At 39.0% G+C, this 21,214-nt stretch overlaps 4 protein-coding genes and 1 pseudogene across 6 annotated transcripts; 2 read left to right on the top strand and 3 right to left on the bottom strand.

Annotated features, from left to right (window-relative positions):
• Positions 1-289: 289 nt before the first annotated feature.
• On the bottom strand, positions 290-8,391 carry LOC106377498 (histone acetyltransferase HAC5). Of its 2 annotated transcripts, none has more exons than XM_013817747.3 (17): positions 8,127-8,391; positions 7,681-7,873; positions 7,307-7,421; positions 6,941-7,196; positions 6,408-6,869; positions 4,647-6,301; positions 4,225-4,521; positions 3,873-4,148; positions 3,189-3,317; positions 2,882-3,082; positions 2,643-2,785; positions 2,241-2,553; positions 2,018-2,157; positions 1,588-1,666; positions 1,118-1,498; positions 828-1,033; positions 290-745 (listed from the first exon to the last, which is right to left on the bottom strand). In XM_013817747.3, the coding sequence occupies exons 2-17, from the start codon at positions 7,821-7,823 to the stop codon at positions 628-630; spliced, it is 4,914 nt and encodes a 1,637-aa protein (XP_013673201.1). In that variant the 5' UTR covers positions 7,824-7,873; positions 8,127-8,391; the 3' UTR covers positions 290-627. The 2 variants fall into 2 exon arrangements, with proteins under 2 accessions (XP_013673201.1, XP_013673200.1); XM_013817746.3 differs by having other exon boundaries at positions 7,681-7,922.
• Positions 8,392-11,742: 3,351 nt separating this feature from the next.
• Positions 11,743-12,068, bottom strand: BNAA01G30160D (SEED MATURATION PROTEIN 1). Its single transcript, XM_013817744.3, has one exon. It carries the CDS (start codon positions 12,066-12,068, stop codon positions 11,802-11,804), a length of 267 nt encoding a protein of 88 aa, XP_013673198.1. The 3' UTR covers positions 11,743-11,801.
• A 275-nt stretch (positions 12,069-12,343) lies between these two features.
• Positions 12,344-12,988, top strand: LOC106375088 (auxin-responsive protein SAUR78). The gene has a single exon (XM_013814987.3). The coding sequence runs from the start codon at positions 12,446-12,448 to the stop codon at positions 12,872-12,874; it is 429 nt and encodes a 142-aa protein (XP_013670441.3). The 5' UTR covers positions 12,344-12,445; the 3' UTR covers positions 12,875-12,988.
• Positions 12,989-13,558: 570 nt separating this feature from the next.
• On the top strand, positions 13,559-20,878 carry LOC106377495 (protein NARROW LEAF 1). Of its 2 annotated transcripts, none has more exons than XM_048747383.1 (6): positions 13,559-13,799; positions 13,926-14,374; positions 14,454-14,603; positions 14,938-15,178; positions 15,256-15,759; positions 20,078-20,878. In XM_048747383.1, exons 2-6 carry the CDS (start codon positions 13,985-13,987, stop codon positions 20,476-20,478), a joined length of 1,686 nt encoding a protein of 561 aa, XP_048603340.1. In that variant the 5' UTR covers positions 13,559-13,799; positions 13,926-13,984; the 3' UTR covers positions 20,479-20,878. The 2 variants fall into 2 exon arrangements, with proteins under 2 accessions (XP_048603340.1, XP_013673197.2); XM_013817743.3 differs by lacking the exon at positions 20,078-20,878 and adding an exon at positions 16,235-16,832 and having other exon boundaries at positions 13,560-13,799.
• On the bottom strand, positions 17,196-19,345 carry LOC125581628 (annotated as a pseudogene).
• Positions 20,879-21,214: the final 336 nt, after the last annotated feature.

Consider the following 21,214-nt stretch of genomic DNA (forward strand, 5'->3'; position numbering starts at 1 on the left):
GTTAAAATAAAATAATGATCTGCACCACACATGACTTATTAACACAACAATTGTTTCATACAAGCATCAGTAGGGCTGAGTAGCATAGGGAAGCTTTTGGTAACCAAAAACTCTTCTGAGTAAGCTATGTTTAGTCTGTAAAAAGTCTGACCGTCTTCATAAGAACCAAGAGCCAACAGTGTACATTTTTCAAATAAAATATATGAGAAGAAAAAATGTCTTTGCATGAATATGTAATGTTCTTGGAAATGTTATAGTAGCAAAACTTTACAAATGTATTGCACCAGTATTTAGATGGATGTGAGGAGAATTTATTAGCTAATAGGCTTTTGCCAAAAATGCTACATAGTTATACAACAAAACGAAGGGATCAAAATAGTGAATTATGACCCCAAGAATTCAATAGGATTAAAAAAGAAGCACCAAAATTTGAATCAAAAATCACAAATTACATTATGCACATTCGTCTATACCTTAAGAATACATGTAAATAAAACATCTATGTACCTCCTTGCTGGAGCCCCTGAATTAGTAGAGTAGCTGTTGAAGAATCTCCTTTGCTCTTGACCTCCTAAACTGGCTTGCACATTTGCGTCCTTCCTTATAAGCATGAGATGTCTATGTTGATCAGTCAGAAGTTGAGGTTGATGCGTCAGCGGCTCTCTGCCGCACCATCTCCTTCACAGCAGCTCTGCGTCTTGAATCTGCCTGTTGTTGCTTTCTACTATCATGAGCTCTCAAGTCTCTGTCAAACCCCACAATGCACATATCATTAGATCACATATAAAACATCACCCTTCTTGAACAAAGTAGTTCACATCACGTACCTGCATTTGGGTACTCTACATTGAGAATCTCTGCAGTTTCTGGCGTGCATTCGGAAGATGGCCCACATTTTCTTACAATGAATACATCCTTTGCCTTTGGTCTTACATACAAGGCCATGCCTGACCAGAAGCTTAATCGCGCGACACCTTGGATACTGGCACTGTGTGGTGCAGCATGCCAACATGTGTAGAAGCAGTTCTCTTAACTGCAGTACCAGCAAGCAAAACTTGTATTAACAAATAAGCAAAACAAGAAGCGAAGTGAAGTTTGAAAGAGAGAATAAAGATACCAATGCAGTCTGATTAGTTTTTGTGTTGGGGACAACTGAATCAGTAGCAGCTGGACGGCTAATAAGGCTGTGTGGATGGTTAATGCCCTTTGAGTAGCAAACACTGCAAACTTCATAGTCAGGACAAACTTCACAGCGCCAACCTTGAGCAGGCTCAAGCTCTTGCTGGCAGATGGCGCATGCCGTTGCAAATGCAGGGACGGTGGGATTGTGAAGATGATAGAGAATCATCATAGAAGAGTGTTTTGCTCGCCTCAGTGTATCGTATTGATAGTGGTTTCCTTGACAGAGACTTAAGAAAGCTTGCCTTGTATCAAAGAACTCGCTCTCGAGGATGTCATCACTGTCTTTAATTTCAGTAGGAACGTCTTCAATAGCAATCTGCAGAGAGAGAGGGAGACCAGAACCTTGTCATGTTCTAAACCGACCATGAAGAGAAACCAAATTTGTCAAAGCTTCTACAAACTTACGGGATATAGTGCATGCTTCTCCCTCTGATTGACAGGATGTTTCTCCTTGTCGACACGGTTCTTTTCCACTTCATGACACCTGTTGTAAGAGAAAGCTCATGAGAGGCAGCCAAAAGAAATTGATATGTGACTATGGTTAGTTAGATAGATTAAGAGTTTTTACATTAAGAGTTTTGGTGATTTTTCCATTTAATTTTTTAGTTTTGAATGGTCCAACGTGTACTTCTCCAGCAGTACTTGTCATTAAATTAAATGGAAGTAAGCTTTTTGGTTCATGTATATATCTTAGAATGGTCCAACGTATACTCTCTCCAGCATTTTAGTAATAAAAGTTATTTGGCTACAAAATTTTAGAGATTTGAAATTGATATAATTAAATATAGTTTCAAATAAATAAATAGTGAGAGGTGTGTTGATATGTAGAACTTACTTGTCACAAATCTGAAAGTTCTTACACTGGTTGCACACCCATCGATATCCAGATACCATGAGAGTGCAACAATGCTTGCAACAATGTTGCAAATGCACCATGATGAAATCTTCCTTCATTGGGAGGATGATCTCACCCAGCTACAGAGAAGAAAGAGCAAAATGAATAATATTATCTCTTTCTTTTCTTCAACAAAAGCATAACAGACAGAACTTAAACTTACTTTATGCATTAGCAGGAGATCCTTTGAGGCATTAACAGAAAGATCCAGCTGACCTACTGCTTTTAGAGCCCTTTTGGATATGACCTTTTTGGACATTACTTTTCTATTTGACTTCTTGCCATCTTCTTCTTGGCTCATTTGATCTATCAAATCCTCAGCGGCGCCTGGCCAGTAGTCCCCATCAAAATACGGTAGCCTTGCTGCTGTTACCTTAGCTCTACATTCACCAGACTGGACGAAAAAATGATCATAAAAGTTTGTACATTCAACGACCACTTTCTCCTTGGAAGCTTTCCTCAGCATTGCTAAATACCTGAAAAAAAAAAAGAATTGAGTATTATTACATTATCACACATCATGATGAAATTTCTCTCTTGCAATGTGAAAATATCATTTCCATACCATTCCCTTAGTTTGTCAGTCTTTGGCGTTTTCTGAATCTCAGGATGACAGTATAGAATGTAATCTTCACCCTTAAGAGGAGGGCATGCCCATATATAGCAGCTTGAGAACCCACGTTTCTTACAGTAATCAAGATAACCAATCTGCAAATCCAAAAAGACCATTGTTGTCAAGACTTGACAAGCAACACACTACACAGGAGCCTGTAAGCAACTGAGATCGGAAGAAAGATCGCTTACCAGAATCTCATGGTATACAAAAGTACGGAGGGCCTCTCCAGACACAGTTCTAACGTCAGGTCTGAAGTACTTAACTGAGTCTAGATAGGAAAGGTATACCCTCCGCTGATTGGGAGACGCGGAATCAGTTCCAAACTCCTGGACGTACATGCCGAATAAGCAAACTTCAACACCTTCAATCTTCTGAAACAACAGAATGGCCTGTAAGAATGAAAAGAAAAAAAAATACATGTTAGTTAGCTGATAGTCAAGACTCAAGAGGCATCATTAGAAAATCAGAAAACAAATGAGAAGCAAGAAGCTGTACCTTGGACTTATAAGGGAACTCTGATGAGTAATTCTCTTCTCGGAAAATGTCAAGGAAGCGTGGCTTTACTTCTAACATTTTGTCGATAGATGCAACAACTCTGATAACAAGTGAGTCAGCTCCCGGGACCTGGTACATAAATTAAAAGAAATAAACTACATTGTTATCATCCTAAACTTTAGCTATATAAGGAAAGAGCATTATAAGAAATAAACATATGCACCAAGTGGATTTTCTTAACATTGGTGATAATTGGTAAGTGCTATAGAATCTTTCTGCAACCAAAATATTTTCTAAAGAAAAAATCTCTTCCAATCATGATTTAGAAAGATTTTTTCAAGCTACAGATTTTCTTTCTTTCTTTTCTTTTTTGGCTTTAGAAAGAAAAATACCTAGAGCACTTATGCTTTGGCTTTAGAAAATTTACAAGTAAATAAGTATATCTCATCAAACCTACAACCAAAAATCTACAGCAAAAATTTATACATCTACAGCAAAAAAAAAAAATCTACAGCAAAAATCTACAGCATTAATTGTATCTTTCTTTAAGCCCTACATTTATTGACATCTTCCTAAACCCTAGCTATATAAGGAATGATATGTCTCTCTATAAATCAACATCATATGGTTGAATTTAAGTAGAAAACACAAGCCAGCGGCCATGGGAAAGGTTTATAAAATTACCTCATCGTAGCTTTTTCCTTGAAGCCTAGCCCTCTCCTGTCTTTCCTGCTTCAGTTTCTTGAACAACCGCTGTTCCAAATGGTTGCTAAGAGTACTAGCTGGCAAACTTTTCGCCCCCAGGATAACACTTGGTGATACAGGCTTCCTTTCTCCTCGCTCCACCTCTTGTATATAGCAATTAGGGCAAGTGTACTCGGCTTGCCCATGGTTCCTACGGCCGTTGAACAAAGCACAGATCTGATGCTGCCACGCTTGACATTTATCACATTGCACCCACTGCACATAAGAAGGATAATAAGTGAAGCAGCTAGATATAACTACAGAACATCAGGTGAAAGAAGAGAAGGCGTACCGGTTCTTCAACCTCCTCATCGTTTTTCTTTTTCTCAAACCTTGACTTGGGCACAGGAGTTCCATCGACAGAAACAGTGTTCGTACGCGCTTCATTGTAGCAAGGGATGCATACATAGTGGCGTGACTCACCGGACACAACGGTGTAGTGCATAGCATTCCTCTTGATACGTGCACCACAAGGTGTGCAGTATATAGGCGTTGGCTCAAATGCAAGCCTCTCAACAGCACATAACTGGCAAGAGTTTTCAGACATGGTGAGTCCCATTGCTTTATTCTTTTCCGCCTTGGTTTTACTCTGCAAATAAAATTACAACAAAAGAAAAACTAGCGTTACCTCACTGTAAGAAAGGTATGCAGAAAGAGATAGAAAGATTCAGACAACAGCATATAGAGACCCAAAGAAGGAACTTGTCAGCTTACCTGGCCTACCCACTGACGAAGACCGCGGATATGCTCCTCTACTTGCTCTGGAGTGAAGAGCTCAATCAATGAGACGCCCTTGATCTTCGACTTTCCGCTACTAGACGCAGCTAAAACGTCTGCAGACTGTTCCACTTTCTCTTCTTTGGGTGCTGCGCTTACTTCTTTCATGCATTTTGATTTTTCTTGCTTTGGTACACAAACAGTTTCACCATCCAATGAAGAGTCTCCACCACGTCCTCCCACAGGCTTCTCCATCTCACGGGAAACAGGAAGCCTTCTCCTCAAAGGATCAGAACTCTCTGCATTCATAGGCGCATCTGATCTGGAAACATCACTTTGTAGACTATATTTCTCTTGCAAACCCTTTGACAAATGAGTTTTACCCATACCAACAGACTTTTTGTGTGGTTCAGGGTAAGCAAACTGGGAGGGTTTCTCTACTTTCAGACGCTTTGGAGAAGGTTGCAGATCATCATCAACAACAACAGAAGGAGCTTCAGATTCTCTTTCATTAGAAGCACGTATAGATGCAAAGGCTTCCTTGCGTCTATGCTCAGCTTTCCTTAGGAGGGCAAGCTTTTCCTTTTGTTTCTTCTTGAAGTTCTTGACATAAACACAGACTGGGCATGCTTCATCCTCGCAGTGATTATTATGATGAATCAGTTTTCTCGTTTGAAGACAGTACTGATATGCACAAGCAGGGGCCTTGCAGTAATCAATATGGTTCAATAGCGTTTTGGCAGTGAAACAGTACTTGCTTTCACAGTTACCTTCCGCTGCATTGCATTTGCGAACATGTAGCAGGAACAAAAGCCACCTCCTCTGATTTATATAACTTGGATCACTATCTCCGTTCACCTGTTTACTCATCAAGGTGTTGCTTCCTTCTGGAAGATGTGGAGCCTCCAGGTTGCTTCTAGGAACAATAGTTTGAGTAGTTTCATCCTTAATAGATAATATTTGACTTGAGTTTACCCCAAACTGTTCTCTCTCTCCATTAAAATCTTTTGATACTTGTGTCAAGTTCTGAGAAGGTGAATGCCACTGTCCCATACTTGATACTTGCTGCACTCCACCGGAGAGGTTATTCACATCTTTCCATTGAGGTATCTGCTGCGTCTGATGAGTTTGCGCTGAGAAAGATGAAGAGATATTTAGCTGGCTACTACTCTGAGCACCAACATAGTCTTCTTTGACAGCGTTCTGAGTGTACTGGTGTTGAGGCTTGGATGGTTCTACTTGATTAACAGCCTGCATCTGAAAAGCTTCATTATAGTAGTCCGCGCGAGGCTCATGCTTAACTTGACTAACAATGTTTGAAACTCGCTGAGGCTGGCGATAAGCATCATTGTTCATTAAGTTCTCTTGTTGCTGGTATTGACCATGATGAGCTGGCTGGTTGAATTGATTGTCTACTGGTTGATGACTCACCTGAGCCAAATTCCCATTCTCAAACTGTTGAGGTAGTTGATGCTTTATCAATGGAGTCTTGTCCACTGCTTGAACGGTCGTCTGATTACTACCGAAGGAAACATCAACTCTCCTCATAGGGTTCAGACTCATTGTATTCATATCCACAGAAGCTTCCATTGAGCCTGATGATCCGTAGAGATTCCCTGACCCAAAAGTACCAGAGTTGTTCATTGAGTATCCTTCACATGGAAAAAAACAACTTACAATGAGTCACATACTCGTTAAGGGAGACTACACAGAGAGCATAGAGATTCAAATAGCAAAAGGAAAATTAGAGAGATTTACTGTGAACATGTGACACCTGCTGCAACTGATCGACAGGCTGCTGCAAAGGTTGGGATGAAGTTGAAAAATTTGTGGAGCTAAGGACCCCTTGAGATCCCATGTGGCCATTAGCAGCAAGGTGTGCATTGTTCCCACTCATCCCTACACCAACATTTTGAGGAATGTTGATCATCCCAGACGCATTCTGGTGCATGTTTGACCTGAAACCACCTCCCAACTGCTGATCAAGGCTGTATTGCTGCTGCATACGGTCATCTGAACCAGTAGGACGTTGCCTCAGAAGCTGAGATTGGTTTACAAACTCAGACCCAACGGCCGGAAGCTTGCCACCGTCTCTAGAAGTTTCTCCATTTCGATGAGACTGGTATACATCAGAGTTAGTACTGCTGTTAAATCCAGGAGTAGGCATCATCTGGCCAGTGTTAGCAGGTAATTGCTGGCGACCATTAATCATTTGAGGACCTGTAAGTACAAAAGAATCAGTAGAGACTCTTTGGATGGTCAAGCTAACATGTATAGAGTAGAAATATTACCTCCATTGATGCGATTAGTTGGCAATAGCCTTCCGGTTTCGGCTGCTGCATCTGCTAAGTTATTATTACTGTTAAAGGTGCTAGTGTTCACCATAGGGGTGGTAGTATGAGTTTGACCCCATCCATGAGAAACCGCAGGTGTTTGAGTCATCATACCGGCCGAGCTTGAAGGATTAGGACGATGCTGACCACCAAACATTTGATGCAGAATAGATTTTATCCGAACCTCAAAACTTTGGAAATCTAAGTACTCCTCCTGCGAAAATAGAAAAGAAATAATCATCAAGAATAGTGACAACATGTTCTGTGAGAGATTCCATTTCTGGAAGGATATTTAATGAACTGTAAACAATGAGAAGAGGAAACCTTTGACGTGGCCGTTTTTAACATTGCATTCTCTAACCGCTTTGCAACCTCAAATAACTTTGCCTTGGAGGCATCATCAGTCTTTGTAGGCTGCCTCTGCTGTAACCAACCGAAGCTGGAAAGAATAAACTCAAGTAAATAAGGGTTTTTTTTTTCTTTACAAAAAATAAGATCTTGTTGTTATTACAGTTGCATTACCAAACTAAACCTAAAGAAACCAGGTATCAAAAAAATCGATAAATAAAAAAAAAGTAAATTGCGTAAGCAGATTTCTATTAGAAATGTTCAAACAGACGCTGCACAAAACAGTAAACTAGAGTTAATATAGCACAAGCAAGAGACACGACCAAAAGACAACAAAGAAACATTCTTACATCTTATTCAGCATCTCCTGCCGTACCCTGAGACCATCTTGTTGTACACCATTAGGCTGAGACGAAACACCAGGAGCAGAAACCGCAACAGGATTCTGCATTTGTCCCAGCTGAGGAACATTCCTGTTCTGTCCCTGAGCCATTCTCAAACGCTTGTAACAATCTATGGAGAATGCAGAACCGAAGAAGCCCTCTGCCTCGCCAAAACAAACCCGATCATCACCACAACAATGAACAACAATCTACAAATTTAAAAAAAAAAAAAAAACATGATTGAGCTCGCTCACATGTAGTAAACAAACAATCTCAGATACCACCCACCTCGTGAATTACGCCTTAAAAGGGAAAGACTTTTAATTATAAAAGATTATCAATTAAACGATTAAGGTAACCCTAGCTCGAGATCAATCAAATTGAGAAAAAGATTAAAAAAAAAAACCCTAAACCTGAATTAATTGGGGGAAATCAACGATTCCAATCCGAGAAGGCAATTCGGGGGAAGACGACGGAGATGGAAGGTCGCCGCCGGAGAATCGATGCACAATTTAATGGAGAGAAAGAAAAAAAAACGGCGGATGAGGAAAGAAAGGACGACGGAGAAGAATGGTCGGTGGGGCGTAGGATAATGACGGAGTTAATAAATATCCATTTTTGGACATAAAAGTCAATATTTTTTATTACCAAGCTAGTAGATTTAATTCGTGTTTTGGGGTAAGATAACAGAAATAATGATTCTACGGACAGAACACAAAAACGTGAGTTTATTACTTACCCAATCAACGTTTGCAGATGAGCCCCGGACTTTGTTGTCATCTAGTATAAAGTCAATTAATAAAGTTCGGAAAGCCACGTGGAAATTGCTTATTATGGTATTGGTTGGTTTCCTTCGAGGGGGAAATTACCGAGAATATTCCAATTCTATTAGAGAATGATAAGGCTAATATAGTAATTTGGTTGTTCGTTTGAAGACTACCTGCCGTTTTTTGGACTCTGTAATGGGACGCAGTTGCATCGTTGAAACAGTAAATGCAACCAGTAGATCAGTAGATGTTGACACTGTTCGTTTACCTATCACGCAACCTGCAACATGCTATCGGCGTCTGGTTGCAGGTCACAAGTTGCTGTTCGTTTTGCTGTTGTATAACCTGTGACATGTGATTGGTTGAAAGTCGCAAGTCGCAGGTTATTGTTCGTTTTGATGTTGCGCGACCAGTAGTATTTTCCGATCCAAGTCATCCGAAAAAACAGTGACTAAAAATCAATAAAATTTGTATCGTACAATTGGTCGCAGATCGCGTGACATGTAAACAAACATAATTTTAGTCGTAGATCGCAAGTTTAGTCGTAGATCGCGGTCGCGCGATATGTACGAACGTAATTTTAATCGCATGTCACATGTCGCCGGTCGCGCAACACACGTAAACAAACAGGCCGTTCTTGTTAGTAGTTTGTTTCTTCAGATTTCCATATGTGTTGTGTATACGAATACCGTAAGGTTTTAAATGTTTAATTACCTATTCAGTTTTGTTAATATGATATTATTGTCAAATCCATAATGATAGAACTGTTTGCACAAAGAAGGGTGAATAAATGTTTCCACTGATGAATAATGTGATTTTATGTACATATTGATAGATTTCTGGTAGTGATTAATGGTTCCAAGCATCGTGGCGTGGGATGCCACATACCAGTTTCGGTTAATTGGCTCTCTGAGCTTCCTTTTCCATAACTATGTGGTTCTTTGTCATTTTTACTGAGCTGACTTAGCAAAGCTTTTTTTTTTTTTTTTTTTTTTTTTGCAAAATGACTTAGCAAAGCTCTGAGAACCATTTGATCGGATGGATTGGGATTCTTGGAGACTATACTTAATTATGCTTCAATGGGTTACATAACACTGACATGAATTTATGCAATTTTAAGTTTCAAAAAAAAAAATTATGCAATTATTTTATCATAGCTTAATTATAAGTACAATATTACACTTTCAAAGTTCTGTAATATACGTATTTGTATCAAGGGACAAATGACAAAAGAAATATATATATATAAATATCTATATCGTTTGAATAGAAAATAATGTATCAAAAATGAGGACAATAAAAAAAAGTTGTGGACAATAAGAAATGAAGAACAAAGTAGTGTAACTGAAGGAGAGAACGTGATGGTTCTCAGCCTTTCGCCCTCTGATAGATTCTCATGAGGCTTGTATACAATTAATGTTTCTTTTCTCTTTTTCAGTACACATATTTATTAATTGATATTTCTGCATTATATTTTGGAATAAACAGTCACGAGTCCACGACAAATGGCCTAAAGTAGAAAAGGACGACAAGAAAGGTAGAATTAGTTAGAAATATATACCAAGTCTAGTATATCAAATGGACATTAAGATGTTAGTATTTTTTCACATTCCATACACAAATATACAAACATCAAAATTCAAAACTAGTCCCAGTAAGGACTGTATAAACCTAGCTAACCTACTTCTTGTTGCTTCGACGAGATGCACGTTATGAAATGATAATATGGTGGGATGCACTCAGTGGCGAAGCCACGTTGATTACTAAGGGTGCACATGCACCCACTGTATTTTACATATTTAACATTTTACAATAGAAACATAAGATGGAGGTGGTTAATTTGGTTATGGTGCACCCATGATTTTCTAGCAACCTGAGTTCAATACCCCTTAGACTACTTTTATTACTAATTTTGTACCCAGTTATAAAAAAATCTAGCTTCGCCCCTGGACTCATGCACTACACATCTATGAACTAGGACAATGCACGTCCTTATCCTAATCTGGCAACAATTGTCAAACTGTTTTATGGTGCGAGTGTTACACCTCTATCATTCTATATATGTAAATCAAATGCTGAGGTTGATAGCCTCTTTCGTACCTGCATTATATATGATTACTTTTGTTATGAGTATGGAAAACCTACATCTATATATTTGCCTTTAGACTTTAGTGAATGTAAATGGAAGGGGGACATATATATTAGCTGCAGCACAAAGAAAGGGCCAGCTTGAGCTGGTTTCTTAGCTGTTCGCTACAGTGAACCAAATGCCACATTCAATAGTAAATATTTAAAAGTGCACAGTATGAGAAATGTGAAACAGCAAAAAAAAACAAAAAAAATTGAAGTAACAAAAGTGTGCATGTGATTGCAATGGGAATGAAGACATATACGAGTTATTACCGTTAACGTAGAAATTGGAAGTATGTGTTAATGAATAGCAGCAACACTTTGTCGCCTCTCCAGCAAAAAAAAAACACACTTTGTTGTCCTCTTCTCAGCAACTATTTTTTTTGTCTTCAACCCCATTTATTACCTGCTTTAAAATCATTAAATGGGCCTTTAGATTTTCCGGCCCGTTTAAAATATATCAGGGCCTTATCCAATTTATGTAAGGGAGAGAGGAAACCCTAGCTATATGTAAGTGGTGAGAGTTCAGCGAGCAGAGACGACGCATCTAAGTTCGGCGAATTCACCATGAGAGCCAAGGTATGAAATGCTTCTCTGGAACCTATGGTCTTGTTGTATTGTTGCCTAGCTCTCTTATTTTTATGGTTTCTGCTATTCATACAAGTTTGTTAGGATCTTAGTAACACAAACTCCTGTTCTTGATTATGTCGTTTCATGTCTTGTTGGAACGGAAAACAAAACTAGTTGGACTAATATCATTGTTATTGACTTGGTTTAATTTCTTGCAGTGGAAGAAGAAGCGCATGAGGAGATTGAAGAGGAAGCGCAGGAAGATGAGACAGAGATCTAAGTAGTCTGCGTCATCGTGCCTTATCCATAAATCTCTGTGATCCCTTTCTTGTTTCTCGAACCAGTTATGTTTTTAATTCTTTCAAGTTTCAAACAATCGTCTGTAGAACATGTTTTGCTCACTCCCTTTTATATCTACTACAAGCAGAGGTTTATCTTATAGTTTTCTGGATATTGTTATGTTCATTACAAGTTTAGTGATTAGAATAATGGTTTAAGAGTATAGATGTTATGCTTATTACAAGTTTAGTGATTTAAATAATGGTCTAAGAGTATAGATGAATGATCAAAACGTACTTTATTTAGAAAAGTGCATATAGAACTGACTTAAGCTACATAAGTTTAACGAGGGCTATCATTCGTACGTCTTCCGGGATTATCTTTAACGTCACGGTGCATCTGTTTCTGATCTCCAGTGATCTCAGACGCTGCCTGATCCTTTCCCTTTTCGATGCCTTGAGCGCTTGAGAACAACTCTACAGGCTCAGACTCTGCGATCTTTCCTCCTTCCAGTGGTGTCCCGTGTTTGTATCTCACTCGAATCGCCTCGTCTTCCGATTGCTTCGTTTGAGCGGTTGCATACTTTATGTCATCTTTGTTCTTTGCCATCTCTATGGTTTAATGGATAATGACTTGACATGGGACGTATATAAACAGTGCGAGGTTCTTCGTGTCACTCTCTAAGCTCTAGTGTTGTGCTTACTTCTCCTTGTTGTGTTTTTCTTTTGTTGACACGTTCGCACTAGTTGCAATGACGTCAAAATAAACACGCATTTTTCTTTGTACCTAAGTTTTGTGTTATGAAAAAAATCTACAGATTAATGAATTAAATTAGTTGTGAAAAAACTTGAACTGCTAAGTAATGAGACGTATCACCTACCTTCTATCTCCTCTTTTAATACCCTTTAGTATGTTTCAAGTATCTTCTTCAAACAGCAAAAGAGAAGAAAGAGAGTTCATATTCCTACACAAATAGAATTGACTCAATGATGAAGAAGATGAGAATGATGATGCTGTTAAGGAGATGCAAGATCGTGTCCACACAATTAAGTCGTTCATATTCCTACACAAGCCTCAGATCCCAATCCGCAAGAAGAGATCCACAAGACCATCTCCATGACATCGACCAAAGCAGCCCTACACCGTCTTTGTACCAGACAGTGTTTGTCGGACGTACCAAGAAACCTTACTTGATCAGTAAGCAACACCTGAAGCACCCTCTACTCAACGCTCTTGTGGAGAAGCAACAGAGGTACGAAGAAGAAGATGATGATAATGAAGATGGAAGCTGTATAATTACTGTGAAATGTGAAGTTGTTTTGTTCGACCATCTCCTGTGGATGCTCGAAAACGGAGACCAGGGGCACATACTTGAGTCTTTAGATGACTTTGCTCATCTCTATCTCTCTCCTTGATTAGGTTTCACTTGTTTTTTTTTTCTTCAGTTACAAGTTACAATTGTTTATGCATCGTTTAAACTCAAAAGCCTTTTAGTTCCTTTACTTGGAAGTACACATGGTCTATCAATATGTTATTGAGTGCTGATGGTTAACATGACATCCTACCAAAGTGCTGCTTCTTTTTTTGTATTAGAAATGAAAACAATTGATAACCAATACTTCTTCCGTATTTAAAAGATTAATGCTCTAAATTTTATTTTTATATTTAAAACATTTATATCTTAACTATTACTTAATTGCTTTGTTTTAAAACTAAAAATTCAGTTAGAATCTGAAAATATAATATAGTTTTACTGGAAATGGAATAAAATTAGAAACAAACCTAAAAAAATTGTAAATAAAAATATCTATTTAAGTTTTATTAAAAATATGCAATTCTTTAAATATCACTATTTGAAAACTAAAAACTAAACTAAAACATTGTAGATAAAATAATGTATTTATTTTTTTACGAATAAGTGTACAATTTCTTAAACATCATCCGGAGAATGTTCAAGGCAAATTAATGGGCCTAAGTGAAGCCCATAAACCGGAGAATAACTGTATTTGATCAAACAAAAAGTTGGCAAATCGGAACCAGACAAGATAAGTTTTCTGACATCCATCCACTAAGACACACTAACCCATAATTAATACCGACCAGAAGCGCGTTGTTACTATAAAAAGTTGCAAACTTTATGATACTTTAGTACTTTACCCACTAATCTTTTTGAGATGAAACTGAAGTCTTTTATCATTTTCTAATCAAGAAAAAAGATAAAGGTTGTAACTTTACTCTTTCCTTCCACTGCTAAGTTTTGAACTAAACAAGTTTCAACAAACTGGTGTTTCAGTGGACTTATGGCTACAGCTCGTTGACTAAGGGTTTATGAATCCTCAGGTAATCTAATCCAAACTCTTTGATCTGATCAGTATCTGACACTCTTAGTGGGTTCTCTGCATCAATAGCCTTCAAAACTTTGTTCTTCTCTCTGATCATCTTTAGCTTCTCTTGTTACTTGTGTAGATGTGATTGGTCAATCAAAACGAAATAAAGACGCGACTTCGTTGATTACTCGAGCAACAATGCGTCAGCCAGGATCAGCAGGTCAACACTGTGAGTTCACGGCGGCGTCTTACTTCTCATGGCCGACTTCAAGCAGGCTAAGCAACGCAGCGGAGGAGAGAGCCAACTACTTCTCAAACTTGCAGAAGGAAGAGGATGATGAGGAAGAGGTTTCTCCTGAACCAGCTTCCTCCGAGCCCAAAGGGCAACGAGCCACTACTTTACTCGAGCTCATGACCATAAGAGCCTTCCACAGCAAGATCCTGCGCTGTTACAGTCTTGGAACCGCCATAGGGTTCCGGATCAGAAGAGGAGTTCTCACGGACATACCTGCTATCATTGTGTTTGTGTCTAGGAAAGTGCATAAGCAGTGGCTTAGCCCTCTTCAGTGTCTTCCTACTGCTCTTGAGGTACCGTTTGAAATCTTTAAAGTTTGGTAGTGTTAGAATGGTTGTGAATGAATGTGTGGTTTTGGGGGAGTTGATTTAGGGAGCAGGAGGGATATGGTGTGATGTAGATGTGGTGGAGTTTTCGTATTTTGGAGAGCCTGATCATCAGCCTACTCCTAAGCAAACATTCACCACTGATATTGTTGATCATCTCCAAGGTTCTGATCCCTTCATTGGATCTGGCTCTCAGGTATAATCTCATTTGTGATCTGATGTTATGGAAATGACCGCTTGTTATGAACAAACGCGAATTAACTTAAAAGAAAACAAATAAACTTAATAAAGCAAAACAAATTGAGGCAAATATCCATGTTAATGAATAAATTTACAATCCATTAAACCCGTATTTATACTATTTTTCCTGATCCTAAAAGACGGACTGTATTTTTTACTGGTACACAAAGATTTAAGACATTTCCAGAATTAACAACGGCAAACTTACTGGTACACAAAGATTTAAGACATTTCCAGAATTAACAACGGCAAACTCGATTTTGTGTTGTGATGTTCTTAATCTTAATCAGGTGGCAAGCCAGGAGACTTGTGGGACTTTAGGTGCAATAGTGAGAAGTCAAACAGGAGGTAGACAAGTTGGGTTTGTGACTAACCGTCACGTTGCTGTTAACTTAGACTATCCAAGCCAGAAGATGTTTCATCCTCTCCCTCCTGCACTTGGCCCTGGTGTCTACCTTGGAGCCGTTGAGAGAGCCACTTCCTTCATCACAGACGATCTTTGGTTTGGCATTTTCGCTGGCACCAATCCAGGTTTAAAAAAAAACATCAAGTTCTTGAGGTTAAACATCAACAACTGCTAGCAATAACTTTTAATGTATTTTTTGCAGAGACGTTTGTGAGAGCAGATGGAGCATTCATCCCCTTTGCAGACGACTACGACCTGTCACGTGTCACAACCTCTGTCAAAGGTGGAGTAGGAGAGATTGGAGAGGTCAAAGCCATTGAGCTGCAGTCACCAGTTGGGAGTTTAGTAGGGAAACAGGTGGTGAAAGTCGGTAGAAGCTCCGGCTTGACTACAGGAACCGTTCTTGCTTATGCTTTGGAGTACAATGACGAGAGAGGTGTCTGCTTCCTCACTGACTTCCTTGTTGTTGGGGAGAACCATCGCAGTCCTTTTGATCTTGAAGGAGATAGTGGGAGCTTGATAGTGATGAAAGGAGAGGAGGAGAATGCGAGGCCTATTGGGATCATATGGGGAGGCACTGGTAGCCGTGGGAGGTTGAAGCTGAAAGTAGGTGAGTCTCCAGAGAGCTGGACTACTGGAGTTGATCTGGGAAGGTTACTTACACATCTTCAGCTTGATCTAATCACCACCGATGAAGGGTTGAAAGGTAATCTTGCCTGCGGTTATTACCCGAACATGCCGAACCAAACCGAATTCGGTTAGAAGGTTCGGTTCAGTTCGGAAAATACGGTTTTCGATTCGGTAGTCGGTTAGTTCGTTTTCTAAAAAATTATTTTTTTTACCACAGTACCAATCTTAACCAAAATTTCACACCAAACTAACCAAAATCCGAACCAAAATTTTCCGAATTTTATTATATTTAAACTGAAAATTTAACCAAACTAACCGCAAAACCAAAAACTTCGGTAAAATTCTTTGAAACTGAACTAACGAACAGAATTTCTTTTGGTTCACTTTGGTGAGATTTTTACCAACCCGAACTAACTGATTTCTGAACTAATTGACCCGAAATAACCGAAGAAACCGAACCTGCAGGCCTAGTAATATTTTACTTCTTAAGCATATAGAAGTAACATGACTTGTGTTTGTGTTTGTGTTTGTGTTTGTTGTACTTGTTTCAGCGGCAGTGCAAGAGCAACGAGCTGCTTCAACAACAGGGATGAGCTCAATGGTTGCAGACTCATCACCTCCGTATGTGAATCTCAAGAAAGAGAAGAGAAGCCCTGAGGAGAAGGTAGAGGCGTCGTTAGGACCTCTTCAGGTCCAACACATTGACCTTGAAGAGAGGATAGAAACAAAAGGAGGTCCTCCGAGTGTGGAGCACCAGTTCATGCCGAGCTTCAGCGGTCAGTGTTCTGTGTCTGCTTGGCCTGAGACTGCTAGAGAGGATCTTAATGCTGGTCTTGCAAATGGTGGATGCGATGGGGATTTATGTGTAGGACTGCGTTTAGGGGAAGGGGACAATGGAGGTAAACGCAGACGCACTGAGATGACCAAGGATAGAATGAGACCCGCTGAATAGACGAAAGCTCATGAACTTTTGTTGCCTTGAAGATGGATTGTCTTGCTGTTCTCCACACTTTCATTGGAAATGTTATTCGGACTGGAACATAGTCAACTTTAGATTCAGTTTGATTGTCTTTTTTCTTCTGTTTGTCTAAAATTCCATTTCTCAACGTTCATCATTGTATCATTGAAGTCACAAAGTTTTTTTTTTTTTTTTTTTGATAATTTTGGTGTGATCCTAAAAATTTTCTAGGTCCAAGGACTAATCACCAAGAGACCCATAGAAATCCGGATTTTCTTGCCACTTAAGGCGTCCATTGAAGTCACAAAGTTAATGTCATAACAAGTTGAAAATGAACATTGGACCATTATTTAAGAGAGTTTTTGAAGTTGAAAAACAGTCAACACATTATGACAAATCAAATTCCACATAGAGATTGGTTAACCATTCTCTTACTCAAAAACTCATTCCATTCTCACTTTAACTTATATTTCCGAGGTTACTTGTGTTGTCTGGACTGTTCCAATCATGTTTCAGGGTCAATGATTGTACATTGCTGTGTATAAGCTATGGAAAGCTGTGTGAATGACTCTTATTATTTGTAAATTTTACATTGTATAGCATGTTCTGTGATACTCTCATCTTTGCACAAAGAAGCATGTTCATATGGTTCTTGATAAATACAAGATTTGAATTCATTTCATTTGAAGATAAGACTGAAAATATTTCTAACTAATTGGCTAAAATACATACATTTCGTTGCTGTGACTACAAACATGTCCAAGATCTCTAGTATTGTTGGACCATCTTAGCCACCAAAATCCATCAAACCACCCTCACGTCCAAAGCAATGCCTTGGACGAACCAAAATGAAAACTCCAACGCCTTCCTTCCTTCTTGGGCATGATTCACTCATGGAGAAAGAAACTTCTTACAAACTGTTTTGCCTTTTCTTTTTTCTAGAGCAGACATACAGTATCATCATCCTCAGCTTCGAGGTGGTGCCTGATCTTCAAAAGGAAGTGGAACCGACATTGCATTCCCATAGAAATCTTCCAAGTTATAGAACGTTCTTTGCGGAGGTAAGAATAAATGGATCACCACATCTCCTGAACGCACACAACCAAAACATAAACTCTCACGCATTCGCCTTTACATCTTCATTACCAAACGCAAGTAAGAAAGAAACTAACCAAAATCCAACAACGTCCACGCGTTTGGCTTTACATCTCCATTAGCAACCTTCCCGTACTTCTTCTCAGCCATGTCTCTCATCCTCGACCTGCATCCAACGGCTCATGATATGAGAAAGACTGTTTATAGTGATATCAGTGTGAGAGAGAGTCTTAAATAGAGATATATACCCGATTGCATCGATTTGAGGTCGTGAAAACGCAGTGGCTATGATGAAAAAACGAGTCCAGTAGACGAGAGGCTTCACGAAGAGGACCTTAATGTCTCCAGCTTTCACCTCACTCGCAACTTTAGCCATTTCAACAGCAACTGCAAAGAGTGGATTCTCAGTTAGTTAATAAACCAATGAGTTGGAGAATAAAGGCTTTTGGCTTATTACATGCTAAACTCTCTGCGTCGTCATCTACCTCAGCTGTTGGAGACTTTAAATCGTCGCTCTTGTAAACAACCTTCCCGTATTTGTTGAACAAGTCGTCGAACATCTCGTCACTATCTTCACTTACATTCTACACATTACAGAGTCAAACAAACTCAACACAACTCAACTAAAAAAAGAACCGTGTAATAAAAAAGGAACCCATCACTTGTAGCAATCCTAAAAATCTTAAAGGTTGAAACTTGGAAACCAAACAACCATAAAGTTCCAATCTTTACGTGAATTTCTCTACTTTTCAAACCAAAACGGTGTAACTAAAAGGAACCCATCACTTGTAGCAATCCTAAACGTCTTAAAGGTTGAAACTTTGAACCCAAACAACCATAAAGTTCCAATCTTTAACTGAATATCTTTACTTTTCAAACCGAAACAGTGTAACTAAAACGAACCCATCACTTGTAGCAATTCTAAACGGCTTAAAGGTTGAAACTTTGAACCCAAACAACCATAAAGTTCCAATCTTTAACTGAATATCTTTACTTTTCAAACCGAAACAGTGTAACTAAAACGAACCCATCACTTGTAGCAATTCTAAACGGCTTAAAGGTTGAAACTTTGAACCCAAACAACCATAAAGTTCCAATCTTTAACTGAATATCTTTACTTTTCAAACCCATACAGTGTAACTAAAACGAACCCATCACTTATAGCAATTCTAAAGGTCTTAAAGGTTGAAACTTGGAAACCAAGAAACCATAAAGTTCCAATCTTTAACTGAATCTATCTACTTTCAAACCGACCCAGGAAACTACTTCCTACAACAAAACACAACTAGAGAGGAAACTGCGAGGAACAGAGAAGTGGTCAGAGTTTGAACGTACCGAGAGGAAGCCATCTTCAGCTTCTATTCCCACAGCAAAGCTCTTCGAGTTCGTTAGAGCTTTGTCTCTGGATTGTCGCCAAGAGCAAGTATATGGTGCCGATAGATCTCCATTGCTGAGGCAAAACATGGAAGAACTCTCTCTCTGCGTGTTTGAGAGGATAAAGATGGTAAACGAAAATCTCCGGAAAGCAGAGCTCCGGCGACGTTGAGACCGGTTGAAGTCGCCATTTTATCGCTCGTTGGGAGAGAGTTTCGAAACCTCTCGTCGCTGTTTAGAAGCAGATAAGATATAATTAGAGAAAAAGACTAATAGCACCAAACCAAATTTTTGTTCCCAAACTAGCCGTTCAAAGTCACAAAAATAGGTTTCATTAAAGAGGTAAATATACACTTATACCCCTTAGGTTAATTAATCTAAATTTTAAGGTTTAGAGTTAAGGGGGTGGGGTTTTGGAATTAGGGTTTAAAATATTATAAAAAATAAATACTAAAATAAAAAATAAAATTTTTTAAAGGTAATCTTGCCTGCAGTTAGTACCCGAACATGCCGAACCAAACCGAATTTGGTTAGAAGGGTCGGTTCAGTTCGGCTACTAGAAAATACGGTTTTCGGTTCGGTAATCGGTTAGTTCGTTTTCTAAAAAAATATTTTTTTACCAAACAGTATTAATCTTAACCAAAATTTCAAACCAAACTAACTAAAATCCGAACCAAAATTTACCAAAATTTTCCGAATTTTATTATACTTAAACTGAAAATTTAGCCGAACTAACCGGAAAACCAAAAACTTCGGTAAAATTTTTTGAAACCGAACTAACGAACTGAATTTCTTTTCGGTTCACTTTGGTGAGATTTCGACCAACCCGAACTAACTGATTTCTGAACTAGTTGACCTGAAATAACCGAAAGAAACCAAACCTGCAGGCCTAGTAATATTTTACTTCTTCAGCATATAGAAGTAACATGACTTGTGTTTGTGTTTGTGTTTGTTGTACTTGTTTCAGCGGCAGTGCAAGAGCAACGAGCTGCTTCAACAACGGGGATGAGCTCAATGGTTGCAGACTCATCACCTCCGTATGTAAATCTCAAGAAAGAGAAGAGAAGCCCTGAGGAGAAGGTAGAGGCGTCGTTAGGACCTCTTCAGGTCCAACACATCGATCTTGAAGAGAGGATAGAAACAAAAGGAGGTCCTCCGAGTGTGGAGCACCAGTTCATGCCGAGCTTCAGCGGTCAGTGTTCAGTGTCTGCTTGGCCTGAGACTGCTAGAGAGGATCTTAATGCTGGTCTTGCAAATGGTGGATGCGATGGGGATTTATGTGTAGGACTGCGTTTAGGGGAAGGGGACAATGGAGGTAAACGCAGACGCACTGAGATGACCAAGGATAGAATGAGACCCGCTGAATAGACGAAAGCTCAAATCCCACAGCTGTCAAATTTTATTTAGTTACATTCATTACCGCCACTAGGGTTCGAATTCCGGCCACTGGGGAATTAACATTTCGGCATCGCCAGGGACAGAGGACCGACACGTGGCAACACGTGACTAGTCTGGATCACTTCGGTGGGGCCAGGATACCTCTGTATAATTCAAAAAAAAAAAAAGAATAGACGAAAGCTCATGAACTTTTGTTGCCTTGAAGATGGATTGTCTTGCTGTTCTCCACACTTTCATTGGAAATGTTATTCGGACTGGAACATAGTCAACTTTAGATTCAGTTTGATTGTCTTTTTTCTTCTGTTTGTCTAAAATTCCATTTCTCAACGTTCATCATTGTATCATTGAAGTCACAAAGTTTTTTTTTTTTTTTTTTTTGATAATTTTGGTGTGATCCTAAAAATTTTCTAGGTCCAAGGACTAATCACCAAGAGACCCATAGAAATCCGGATTTTCTTGCCACTTAAGGCGTCCATTGAAGTCACAAAGTTAATGTCATAACAAGTTGAAAATGAACATTGGACCATTATTTAAGAGAGTTTTTGAAGTTGAAAAACAGTCAACACATTATGACAAATCAAATTCCACATAGAGATTGGTTAACCATTCTCTTACTCAAAAACTCATTCCATTCTCACTTTAACTTATATTTCCGAGGTTACTTGTGTTGTCTGGACTGTTCCAATCATGTTTCAGGGTCAATGAT

Source organism: Brassica napus, chromosome A1 (assembly GCF_020379485.1).
Source record: "Brassica napus cultivar Da-Ae chromosome A1, Da-Ae, whole genome shotgun sequence".
Taxonomy (NCBI): Eukaryota; Viridiplantae; Streptophyta; class Magnoliopsida; order Brassicales; family Brassicaceae; genus Brassica; species Brassica napus.